Source organism: Mustelus asterias, chromosome 14 (assembly GCF_964213995.1).
Source record: "Mustelus asterias chromosome 14, sMusAst1.hap1.1, whole genome shotgun sequence".
Taxonomy (NCBI): Eukaryota; Metazoa; Chordata; class Chondrichthyes; order Carcharhiniformes; family Triakidae; genus Mustelus; species Mustelus asterias.
In genome coordinates this window covers 90,818,579-90,832,364 of record NC_135814.1, presented here as the reverse complement: position 1 = coordinate 90,832,364, position 13,786 = coordinate 90,818,579, and the positions used below count along the sequence as shown (strand labels likewise).

At 43.9% G+C, this 13,786-nt stretch overlaps 1 protein-coding gene across 5 annotated transcripts in view; it reads right to left on the bottom strand.

Annotated features, from left to right (window-relative positions):
* Nucleotides 1-13,786, bottom strand: part of LOC144504089 (aldehyde oxidase 1-like) — a 190,488-nt gene that overhangs the window by 110,125 nt on the left and 66,577 nt on the right. For 4 of the 5 annotated variants that reach the window (XM_078229257.1, XM_078229259.1, XM_078229260.1 and 1 more), the window contains 3 exons: nt 5,158-5,250; nt 3,731-3,882; nt 3,121-3,214 (listed from right to left, as the gene is read on the bottom strand). In XM_078229257.1, coding sequence (XP_078085383.1) covers nt 3,121-3,214; nt 3,731-3,882; nt 5,158-5,250 — 339 coding nt within the window. The remainder of the gene's footprint in view (nt 1-3,120; nt 3,215-3,730; nt 3,883-5,157; nt 5,251-13,786) is intronic. The other variant, XM_078229258.1, reaches the window with a different exon arrangement.

Genomic DNA, 13,786 nt, shown 5'->3' with positions numbered 1-13,786 from the left:
GTTTGGGTGATGAAAGGCAGACACATGGGAGGGGGGGGATGATAGGTCATGTGATAAAATCTCCAGAGTTGGCAGCCCAGTTCTTTAAACGATGTAGGTCATCATTCCAATGTGAATTTGTTTGTACAACTGAAATAAAGGGAGGAGTGATGCTTCAGGTGAGCACAGCCTTAGTTAAGTTAGAATACTTTTGTTTAGTTCCAGGCACCAAATCTCAAGGAGAAAATACTGGCCTTGGAGAGGTGCAGTGTAGAATCACCAGAATGACACTGGGGATAAAAGGATTAAATTATGAGGACAAGTTGCTTGGACTTAGCTTATATTCCTCTGAGTGTAGGAGATTGAGGGGTGATCTAAGTGAAGTGTGAAAGATGATAAAAGGAGCGGATAGATTAAAATGAGAACTATGCTGTTTATGGGTGATGTCAGCCATCACATCTTCACACAAAGGTTAGTGAACCTGGAACTCTGTCCCGCATAAGGCTGCTGAGAGTGGGGTCAATGACAAAACTGAGATTGATAGAATTTTACAAATGCAAAATACTGCAGAAGCTGGAAATCTGAAACAAGAACTAAAAGTGCTGGGAAACTCAGCAGGTCAGGCATCAGCTAGCACGAGAGGTCACTGTTTAAAAATAAGGGGTCAGTCATTTAAGACGGAGATGAGAATTTTTTCTCAGGGGGTCATGAGTGTCTGGAACCCTCTTGCTCAAAAAATAGTGAAAGTAGAATCTTTGAATATTTTAAGGCAGAGCTGGATTTCCTGATTAGGATAGATAGTGGCATAGTGGTATTGTCACTGGACTTGTAATCCAGAGACCCAGGGCAATGCTTGAGGGACTCAGTGCTCCAATCCCACCACAGCAGGTAGTTAAATAGAAATCTGGAATTAAAAGCCTAATGATGACCATGAAACCACTCTCGATTGTTATAAAAACCCATCTGGTTCACTAATGTCTTTTAGGGAATGAAATCTGGCCTACATGTGATTCCAGACTCACAGAAATGTGGTTAACTTTTAAATGGCCTTAGGGATGACCAATAAATGCTGACCCAGCCAGTGACGTCCATATCCCATGAATGAATAAAGAAAGGAGGTTGAAAGGTTATCAGGATAGGCAGGAATGTGGGGTTGAAGTTACAATCAGATTGGCCATGATTTTACTGAATGGTGAATCAGTCTTGAGGGACAAAGTAGCCTTCTCCCGCTCCTACTTTGTATGTACGTATGTATCTATGGAGAGAAACAGTGTTGATGTTTTCAGGTCATCAGAACTCAAGAAAGATAGAAATGTATGAGGTTCTAAGAAGTTATAAGCCATGGAAGGAGGAAGGGGTCAGGAAGAACAAAGGAAAAAATCTGTGATAAGGTATAGGCTCGGCAAGATTAAATAACAAAAGATTTCATGATGCACCAGCCAAAGAGAGTAGCAATGCACTGTGTCCAAATGAGGCATGAATTGCTACATAAAAACCATCTGAATGCAATATGAAGACATAAAGTAAGATACAACTCAGCAGATCAAAAAAATAACACCAATCAAGGTGGCAGCAGGGATTAGGAACATAGGAGCATGAGTTGGTCATTCAGTCCCCTGAGCCTGCTCCGCCATTTAATTAGATCATAGCTCTTCTACCTCAATACCATCTTCCTTCACTAACCCACATCCTCTAGTGTCATTGATATCTGGAAATTTATCAACCTCTGCTTAGAACATACTCCATGACTGAGCCTACACAGCCCTCTGAGGTAGAGAATTCAAAAGATTTACCAGCCTATGACTAAAGAAGTTCCTCCTCATCTCAGTCCTAAATGTCCTACCTCTTATTCTGAGACTCTATCCCCTGGTTCTTGACCATTGGTTCCCCTCACCCCACTCCCCCCAACCTACCCTGTCAAGCCCTTTAAGAATTTTATACACCTCAGTGAAATCACCTCTCATTCTTCTAAACTGTAAAGAAAACAGGCCCAGTCTCCTCACTCTTTCCTGAAAGGACAATCCCATCATCCCAGGTTGCACTCCTTATATCCTTCATAAGGTAAAAAGATCAAAACTACACACAAAACACCAGATGTGGCCTCACTGAGGCTATATACAACTGCAGCAAGAATTCCTTAATCCTGTACTCAAAGCCTCATGCAATAAAGGCTAACATACCAGTTGCCTTCCCAATGTTGAACCTGCATGTTTGCTTTGAGTGATTTATGAACAAGAGTACTGAGACCCCATTGGACATTAACATTTCCCAACTTCTCCCAGTTTAAGATATACTCTGGATTTCTGTTTTTCCTATCAAAGTAGAAAACTTCACATTTTACCGCATTGTATTACATCTGCAATGTTTTTGCCCACTCATTTAGTCTGTCTAAATATCCTCGAAGCCTCTTTGCATCCTCCTCACAACTCATACCATGATCTAAAGTGTTGAACTCGATGTTGAGTCCCGAATCTTGCAGATTGCCGAGTTGAAACATGAGATGTTATTCCTCGAGTTTACATTGAATTTCCCTCAAACACTGTAATTAGCCATGTGCAGAAAGGTCAGAATGGGAGCAAGATGGAGAATTAAAATGACAAGCAACCAGAAGCTCAGGTTCATGCTTGCGGACTGATTTGCAGGTGTTCCACAAAGAGGTCACTCAGTCTATGTTTGGTCTCCCCAATGTAGAGAAGACCTCATCATGAACAGTGAACGCAGTATACTAAATTGAAAGAATCGCCGTTTCATTTGGGAGAAGTATTTGCAGCACTGGACAGTGAGAAGGAAAGAAGTGAAAGGATAGGTGTTGCATCTCCTACACTTGCACAGAAAGATGCTGTAGGGAAGGGAGGGAGCGTTAGGGATGGCTGAGGAGTGTGCTGAGATGTTGCAGAGGGAACAGGTTCCTATGGAATGCTGAAAGGCAGAGGGCAGGGAAGATATCTTTGGTGGTTGCTTCATTTTACTAGGCAAGGGCATTAAAGATTGTAGAAACAAGACAGGTCAATGGAGTTGAGGTACAAATCACCATCATCTAATTGAATGGTGACATAACAAGCTCAAGGGGCCAAATGGCCAACTTTTATTTCTATGATTTAATTGCTGTAAGAATGACAAAACAAAACTCTGAACACCTACCTCTTGATACCAATTCGAGGATACAGTTGGTAGCTGCCAGAATGGGATTCAGATCAGATGTGGGGGATCCACTCACAATGTTGCCTCCAAGTGACTGGAACATCAACAGAGGGAGTTACAGTGTGCAATATATTTCTTAATGTTATCATGCTATTGATCTTCCTATCTTATATTGTACCTAAACTAAGTCATTTCGGGCAGGGCAGGAAAATTTGGAGAGCAGCCCAAAGTCCAAATTTTCCCTTCCTGTCCGAGATGATGCCCACTGTTGGTGGAACTGGAAAATCCTGCTGAACAGGATTCAAATCCTGACCTTTACAAAATGTAAAGCCCTTTGTGGGCAGGAAGGTGTTTGACATTAAAAACAGCAGGACAAATCTCGTGTAAAGTCTCATGTGAAGCGAGAGTGTCAGTTAATACTAAATTAATTAAATTTAAAAATTTCATCCCTTGCCCCGATATTTTCCCCAAAGTGTAATAATAGCACCTAGCCAATTATATCATCCAGGCCCTTTGGTTAAGATTCAAAGTACCAAAGTACGATATTGATTACATCTGTTGTCACTTTTTGAACTGATTTCCAACATACATTTCGTGACTAACTACGCACCGCCATGTTACGGATCTGTTCTCCGCCCAAAACACAGAGCTGTTTCACAAGTGCTTGGAAGATTTCAGTTTTCTCTGTAGCAATTTCTGCGATAGCTTTTACCAAGACATCCTTCATATGGGATAGACTGCAAGCAGCACCAAGTCTTAGTCCTGCCAGGTAAAGAATTGGGGGCACTGATAAGCTTAGGAACTTAAATCACAATCAAGAGATTCTTGAGTATTTTACTGTGGAAGAGTAGCTATGGCGGATCTCCACTGCTTCTTTTGGTTCAGACCATCTCTTAGGTGGGCTACAGCCAAAGCTATAGCTCAACTTACCCTTTATAATGGGGGAGATAATCAATTGCAGCAATAGAAATAGAATCATGGAAAATTTACAACACTGAGGGAGGCCATTTGATCCATTATGTCCATGTCAGTCAATGAAGAACTATACAGGCTAATCCTACCTGCCTTCATTAGGTCTATAACCCTGCAGGTCATAGCTCTTCAATTAGACAATGCAAGTACTTTTTAAATGTACCAAGAGTTTCTGCCTCCACCACCCTTTCAGGCAGTGAATTTCAGGTCCCCACCATCACTGGGTGAAAAAAATGTTTCCTCATTTCCCCTCTAATCTTCTACCAATTATTTTAAATCTGTGTCCCTCAGCCTCCTCTGTCTCAACCAAGCAAGCACTCCCACTGGATGTTAACCCAGTGTTCAGACATGAGTCTGCTGTCTTCACTCAATGTGGGGCTCAAACCTATTGCAGTTTGACTCAAGAGATGAGAATGCAACCACTTATTCCCCATAAGCATTAATCATCTTTGAAAGATTCACATGTGGAATTGTATCACTTGAAATTCAGTGGTAAATTTCTAAGCAGCAATTGGACTGCATAGTTAGCCCTTCAATAAATTCCAGCAGATTAGTACTGCATATTATGGCATCTGTGCTCTTTAGCTAAACATTCAGAATATTACATGAGATGCAAACAGCTTATGATGCTAATCAGATGTTCCATTTGGGGTAAGACGCTACCTGATCTGGTCCCAGGACTGATTCTCAGTCTGTAATCAGGTTGCTTTTCTCAGCTTTGGAGTCGGCAGTTAGGTGGCGGTAGATGGTGTGGCAATACCTGGAGAGGCAGTATTTGGTGGCTGTAATAGGGGTGGCATTAGTAGGGTGTTATAATTCACGTCAACAGTTGGTTGAATTTCTAATCAGCCTCACTGCTGGGTAAATGCATGTGCATGGATCAAATGGGATGGTGATGCCTCATTTGATAGAACAGCCTTCAGTCCTCACTATCCAGGCTTGCAGTTGAAGAACAATGTAGCTCCTGGTAGTGGTGGAGCCATACGTTAGAAAGATTCCCTGCAGGTGTGGAAAAGGTCAGGGCCAGAGAAGGACAAGAATTGGTTAAGAAAGGAAATAACTCACCCTCATCCGTGAACTGTACAGAGTTGAGCTCAGAAACATTGGCAGGATGGATCATCACTGGGTGAAAGGCACCCTTAAACTTCATATTAGGACCTAGTGAACAGCAAAAAACTCTTAGATATGACCATTCATAAATCTGTGGTGTTTGTAGTCCAGATTCAAGTCATAGATTCTAGTATGGTTACAGTACCGAAGGAGTCCATTCAGGCTGCCCTGTCTGTGGCGATTCTCTGCAAAAGCAATTCACCTAATGTCACTCCCCACCTTCTCCCCATACCCCTGCCATTTTTCTTCTTTAGATAGTGATCTGATCCTCTTCTGAAAGCCATGATTGAATCTGCCTCCATCAAACAGTTAGTATATTCCAGATCCTAACCGCTTGCTGCATATTTCTTCTCTTTTCAATGCACCTGCACCAATAAAATCAGAAAATGCTGGAAATACTCAGCAAGTTTGGCAGCATCTGTAGAGAGAAAAACAGAGTTAACATTTCAGGATGATGACCTTTCACCAGAAGTGGGGCATGTTAAGTTTTAAGCAAGTGATAGGAGAGCAGATTGAATAAAGATTACAAGGGAAGGTCTATAATAGAACTGGAAGGCAGAAGAAATTAAATGACAAAAGAGTTGGTAGGGCAGGTCCAAGGAAGTGATAATGGGACAAGAAACAGAAAGAGGGATTTCTTCACTCAGAGGGTGGTGAATTTTTGGAATTCTCTACCCCGAAAACTGTGGAATTCAATCTTGTTCAAGACAGAAATCAATAGATTTCTAATGACATCCGGGGATATGGCGAGAGTGCGGAAAAATGGCATTGAGGGTAGATGATCATCCATGAAAGCAATTATTTTACATTTTTCTTAGTTTTTAGACAGTATACATTAAGGCGCTGACAGAGCTAACAGTAAAGAGTTAAATGATTCTTTAAACAAGAGGATATCTTACACATATGTAAATTCAGTAAGAGAATTAAACAAGTAACAATGATTTTAAAACATATATGCTGATATTTTAAATGTATTTTAAGTATTGTATGAATCATTGTTCACTTTGGCCAAAGCAAGTTACCGAAAGGCGGGATGGGAAAGGTAAATAGTTGAGAGCCAAAGACCTGAGAACCCATTAGCTAGCAAAACTCATATCTGGAAGTTTTTATGAAGGAACGTATTTTGCAACAATAATGAATAGGTTCAGTCACTGCCCAGACGTAGAATAGATATGCCCCTAGGCGCAGGAATAAGATCCTGGATATGATGTCAGAAATCCTTATTTGTATAAGTGAAAGATCTATGACCCTTCACCTACAGTTCAGCTGTAACCACCATCATCAGGGCTGATGCCTGACCCTTGACCAATGAAAACAAAGGACAAAGTTCTATTCTAACCTTGATGAAGTCCTTACTATCATCCCAAAGAATTCTAGGGGACTTTAACGTCAGGATTGGCTGTCACTCAGATGTCTGGAGTGGAACCATTGGGAAAAATCGGATGGGAAAAGCCAATGCAAATGGTGCCCTGCTGACAAAATGTGGCCTCATTATAACAAACACCCTCTTCCACCAGAAGGACAAATGGAGGCATCATAGATCAAAGCACTGGCACCTCATGTTATTGTTCAAACCAAAGTTCTAAGTGATGTCTGTGACACTCGATCCATGTGGGGGGGCTGATGCCTGCCAGACACTTCTTCAACTTTTTCAATTGGTGGTGAATATCCATCTAGCATCAAGACATCATAAGGCCCAAAAAGCCAAGAAGAAAAAGGTCAATGGATTAGCTCTAAAGCAGGCCAACCAAGGAGAGAAATTCCAAGTATAGTTCACAACTGGAGATCAAATAACGTCAGCTGGACTTGACTCTTATGCTAAGGCCATTGCGTTCGAGCATTGCCATCATCAGACTGGTTTGAGGAAACTGATGTCGAAATATGTGACCTCCTAGAACAAAAATGAGCATCCTTCATGCATGTCAGAAAACAATGTTGCAAGTTAAACAGGCAGCATTCCAACCGCTCAAGGCTGAAGCTCAAAGACAAATCTGGAAGATTAAGTACATGTGGTAGGAAGAGAAAGCCTGAGAGATTTAACAATAAGCTAACCACCATGACATTTTTGAAGACATCTATATACCAAGTTCAAAAGGACAAAATCCTCTTCACTTACAGACAGTGTTTCTCTTATTAAAGATGACAGTGCCATTCATCAACACTGGAAAGAACATTTTGAACAACTCCTCATCTATTAATCCAAGCTATCCTCCAGTTCCATGGTAGAATCCATGGATGAACCACCATCAAATGTAGAGCTGCAGCAAGCAATCAAATGGATGAAAAAAAAAACAAAGCCTGTGGCCTGATGGTATTCCAGCTGAAGCCTTCGAAGCTGGCAGATTTTTCCTGACATTTAGACTCTGTGCACTCATCCTTTGGATTTAGGAGGAGGAAGAACTCCCCCACCACCCCCTTCAGGAATGTGACAATAGTAACTATCATCCAGAAGGGAGATATATCATGCTGTGGGAACCTTCGAGGTATTTTCTTCTTGTCCACAGCAGGGAAAGTCCTAACATGCATTCTCCTGAATCGCCTATTTTATTCCCTGTGTCTGTTGTGGAAAATTTCCCAGATACATAGTGTGACTTTAGATCTTCCAGAGGAACCTCTGATATGGTCTTTGTTGCCAGACAAATCCAATGAAAACAGTGAGAACAGGAGGAACTCTCCATTGCATTCATCAACCTGACTGCAACATTTTAACTCAGTAAATCGTGAGGCTTAATGGATTATGCTCCAAAGATTTGGACGTTCAAGAAACATCATCATAATCCTTCAATTGTTTTGTGATGATATGACTGTAACTGTGTTGACTGGGAGATCTGAAACAGATCTCAAATTTCAGACCAGGCTAAAGCAAGGCTATGTGATTGGCCCCATACTATTTGCCATCAGCTTGACAGTGAGTAGTCACCTTATCAAAGATCAATTGCCCTCTGGTGTCAGTCTTAAACACCCTCTGGATGAAAAACTTTTTAACGCTGTATCATCTGCTACCTGCATCATTAATTATGTGAACATGGGAAAAATGTCGGATCACCGGTGGACAACCTCTGATTTACCTCTGCCATGAGCCTACCTTTACATCACTGCAGACACTCTGGCCACAGGACATCCACTAACATCACCACTCCAGCTTGGAAGGCAATGGCAGAGACAGCCAGTGCCAACGCTGCACAGAGGAGGTCAGCCATCCAGTGTAGAAAGAGGATGAATGATCTCATTCATTCCACCAGAGTAAGTCAGTCACTTCATCGCTCTCATTTCACACACTCACCAGTACATCAGGCATTCACTGGCATCTCATAAGCTGCCAGTTCAAGGGACCTCACCATTTACTCTCTCACTCGCGCCTTCACATCTTCATCTGGCCTCTTATCCCCTGGAGCTCACGTCCTCATCCTGTCCATAAGAACATAAGAACATAAGAAATAGGAGCAGGAGTAGGCCATCTAGCCCCTCGAGCCTGCCCCGCCATTCAATAAGATCATGGCTGATCTGACGTGGATCAGTACCACTTACCCGCCTGATCCCCATAACCCTTAATTCCCTTACCGCTCAGGAATCCATCCATCCACGCTTTAAACATATTCAGCGAGGTAGCCTCCACCACCTCAGTGGGCAGAGAATTCCAGAGATTCACCACCCTCTGGGAGAAGAAGTTCCTCCTCAACTCTGTCTTAAACCGACCCCCCTTTATTTTGAGGCTGTGTCCTCTAGTTTTAACTTCCTTACTAAGTGGAAAGAATCTCTCCGCCTCCACCCTATCCAGCCCCCGCATTATCTTATAAGTCTCCATAAGATCCCCCCTCATCCTTCTAAACTCCAACGAGTACAAACCCAATCTCCTCAGCCTCTCCTCATAATCCAAACCCCTCATCTCCGGTATCAACCTGGTGAACCTTCTCTGCACTCCCTCCAATGCCAATATATCCTTCCTCATATAAGGGGACCAATACTGCACACAGTATTCCAGCTGCGGCCTCACCAATGTCCTGTACAGGTGCATCAAGACATCCCTGCTTTTATATTCTATCCCCCTCGCAATATAGGCCAACATCCCATTTGCCTTCTTGATCACCTGTTGTACCTGCAGACTGGGCTTTTGCGTCTCATGCACAAGGACCCCCAGGTCCCTTTGCACGGTAGCATGTTTTAATTTGTTTCCATTGAGATAGTAATCCCATTTGTTATTATTTCCTCCAAAGTGTATAACCTCGCATTTATCAACGTTATACTCCATTTGCCATATCCTCGCCCACTCACTCAGCCTGTCCAAATCTCTCTGCAGATCTTCTCCGTCCTCCACACGATTCACTTTTCCACTTATATTTGTGTCGTCTGCAAACTTCGTTACCCTACACTCCGTCCCCTCCTCCAGATCATCTATATAAATGGTAAACAGTTGCGGCCCGAGTACCGATCCCTGCGGCACGCCACTAGTTACCTTCCTCCAACCGGAAAAACACCCATTTATTCCGACTCTTTGCTTCCTGTCGGATAGCCAGTCCCCAATCCACTTTAACACACTACCCCCAACTCCGTGTGCCCTAATCTTCTTCAGCAGCCTTTTATGGGGCACCTTATCAAATGCCTTTTGGAAATCCAAAAACACCGCATCCACCGGTTCTCCTCCATCAACCGCCCTCGTCACATCTTCATAAAAATCCAACATGTTCGTCAAGCACGACTTTCCCCTCATGAATCCATGCTGCGTCTGATTGATCGAACCATTTCTATCCAGATGCCCTGCTATCTCCTCTTTAATAATGGATTCCAGCATTTTCCCTACTACAGACGTTAAGCTGACCGGCCTATAGTTACCCGCCTTTTGTCTCCTTCCTTTTTTAAACAGCGGCGTAACATTAGCCGTTTTCCAATCAACCGGCACTACCCCAGAATGCAACGAGTTTTGATAAATAATCACTAACGCATCCACTATTACCTCTGACATTTCTTTCAATACCCTGGGATGCATTCCATCCGGACCCGGGGACTTGTCCACCTTCAGTCCCATTAGTCTACCCAGCACTGCCTCTCTGGTAACATTAATCGTATTAAGTATTTCTCCTGCTGCCAACCCTCTATCGTTAATATTTGGCAAACTATTTGTGTCCTCCACCGTGAAGACCGACACAAAAAACTTATTTAAAGACTCAGCCATATCCTCATTTCCCACTATTAACTCCCCCCTCTCGTCCTCCAAGGGTCCAACATTCACTCTAGCCACTCTATTCCTTTTTATATATTTATAAAAACTTTTACTATCATTTTTTATATTAATTGCTAGCCTAGCTTCATAGTCTATCCTTCCTTTCTTTATCGCTTTCTCAGTCTCTCTTTGTTGTTTCTTAAATTTTTCCCAATCACTTGTTTCTCCACTATTTTTGGCCACTCTGTACGCAGCTGTTTTTATTTTAATACTCTCCTTTATTTCCTTCGTTATCCACGGCTGGTTCTCCCTTTTCTTACAATCCTTGTTTTTTGCTGGAATATATTTTTGCTGAGAACTGAAAAGGATCTCCTTAAAAATCCTCCACTGTTCCTCAGCTATCCTACCTGCCAGCCTGCTCTCCCAGTCTACCTTAGCCAATTCATCCCTCATCCTATCATATTTCCCTCTGTTCAAACAGAGGACACTGGTTTGAGACCAAACTTTCTCCTCTTCCATCTGAATCAGAAATTCGACCATATTGTGGTCACTAGACCCAAGAGGGTCCTTCACAATAAGATCCTTAATTCTACCTACCTCGTTACACAATACCAGATCCAGAATAGCTCGTTCCCTCGTCGGTTCCGTAACATGCTGTTCAAGGAAACTATCCCGACAGCATTCTAAGAACTCTTCCTCCATTCCACCCTTACCGACTTGAGTCTGCCAGTCAATGTGCATGTTGAAGTCCCCCATGATTATTGCCGTTCCGTTTTTACACGCATCCCTTATCTGCTTGTTTACAGCCCTCCCTACCTCAACATTATTATTTGGGGGCCTATATACCACACCTACTAGTGTCTTTCTCCCTCTACTATTCCTCATCTCTACCCATAATGATTCCACGTTTTGTTCCTCAGAGCCTATGTCATCCCTCAGTACTACCCTGATATTATCTCTTATTAATAGCGCGACCCCACCACCTTTTCCTTCCTGTCTATTCTTCCTAAACGCCTGATACCCCTGGATATTCATCTCCCAGTCCTGGTCACCTTTCAGCCACGTTTCTGTAATGGCCACTAGATCGTACCCACTTGTGCTGATTTGCACCATCAACTCATTCACCTTGTTCTGAATGCTTCGTGCATTCAGGCAAAGTGTCCTTATTCCAGCTTTTATCTGGACCCGCTTTGATGAGTCGCGAACACCGTCTCCCTCTACTCCCTTATCTAAATTACCGCCTTCATTCACTTGCACCCTCTCCTCTACCATTAATTTTGTAATTCCCCTTACCCCTGCATCCTCCCCCCCATCAATTAGTTCCTTGATCCTAGTCAACTCTTCTAGCTCCCCTCCCCCCAACCTATCTAGTTTAAATTCTCCCCAGTAGCCTTAGCCAACCTACCGGCCAGGATATTGGTCCCCGTGTGATTCAAGTTCCACCCGTTTTTTGTATACAGATCACCCCTGCCCCTAAAGAGGTCCCAATGGTCCAGGAACCTGAATCCCTGCCCCCTGCACCAGTCCCTCAGCCACACATTCATCCTCCACCTCACTCCATTCCTGCCCTCACCTTCCCGTGGCACAGGCAGTAATCCTGAGATTACTACCTTTGCTTTCCTCTTTCTCAGCTGTCTCCCTAATTCCCTGTACTCCCTTTTCATGACCCCTTCTCCCTTCCTACCCACATCAGCGGTACCAATATGTACCGCTACCTCAGGCTCCTCTCCCTCCCACCTCAGGATTTCCGGGACGCGACTAGCGACATCCTGGATCCCGGCCCCAGGGAGGCAGACCACCATGCGAGAATCCCGCCTACCTCCGCAGAAACGCCTGTCTGTCCCCTTCACCATCGAGTCCCCGATTAATACCGCCTTCCTCCTCTTTTCCTTAGCCCTCTGAGTTACAGGGCTGGACTCCACTGCGGAGACACGGCCACTGCTGCTTCCCCCAGGCGGGCTGTCCCCCCCAGCAGTACTCAAGCAGGAGTACTTGTTGTGCAGGGGCAAATCCACCGGGGTGCTCTCAACCACCCTAGCCTTACCCTTCCTAGCCGTCACCCACTTGGCCTCTTCCCGTGGCCCTGGTGTGACCACCTGATGATAGCTCTTGTCTATCACCTCCTCATTCTCCCTCATCAGCCTAAGATCCTCGAGTTGTAGTTCCAGCTCCCTAACACGGTCTCTCAGGAACCGCAGCTCGACACACCCCTCACAGATGTGGATGTCCGGGAGGCCAGATGCCTCCAGGACCTCCCACATCCTACACTGGGAACAACACATTGGTTTCACACTCATACTGGACACTTTATGTCAAGTAAGACAGTGAAAAGTTAATAAGAATGTAAGGAATCAAAAACTCACCCCTGCTCGTCCAAGCCCTGTGAGCCAAAGCCCTGACAGCTCACTCAACTTCCCACTCACTCTGCTGCCCGCTACGATGCTGCCCGCTGTATACTTTGGTGCACTTTTAAACCCTCCAAAAACTTCCCCTGGCCACTCCTGGCCTGACTTCCGGTTTTGAAAAAAACCTCCGATTTTAAACCCAAAATTAACTGAAAAAATAAATAATTAATTACAGTCAGCAAACCCACTCTCTTACCCTCAGCCTGCTCCTGGGAACAATGAAGCTGAACCTCCAAGGTAAGCCCTTTTTAAACCCTCCAAAAACTTCCCCTGGCCACTCCTGGCCTGACTTCCGGTTTTGAAAAAAACCTCCGATTTTAAACCCAAAATTAACTGAAAAAATAAATAATTAATTACAGTCAGCAAACCCACTCTCTTACCCTCAGCCTGCTCCTGGGAACAATGAAGCTGAACCTCCAAGGTAAGCCCTTTTTAAACCCTCCAAAAACTTCCCCTGGCCACTCCTGGCCTGACTTCCGGTTTTGAAAAAAACCTCCGATTTTAAACCCAAAATTAACTGAAAAAATAAATAATTAATTACAGTCAGCAAACCCACTCTCCATGCTTCACTCTGCATCCACATGTAGCAAGCATCCTTATCATCTGCCCAGGCATGCGTTCTGCTCACATTCTCTCCATTTGTCTTTATGCAGGCAAGCTCATACACAATCAGTGTGAGAGATCCAAGATTGGGGATAGAATGGCCAAAATCAAGGTCTACACTCCCTTTGAGAACCAAGCCATAACATTGGCCAGAGAGGACGTTGGCCAACCTGTGGCATCAGTGAGGTCGGCGACAAACACTCAAATGGGGAGCCTGTACCAGCTCATCCTTCAGACCACCATACTGTGAGTGCATTGACTATTTTTCAGATCACCTGCCAAGCACTAATCAACTCTACTTTCTTTCATAGGCATCTCTACCAAGTGCCCAAGGCCCTCAACCAGCCAGGTCCTGAACTTCAGCCCCAAGGACACCTCAGATAAGGAACCTGACAACAGCACCATTGAACATCTGCAC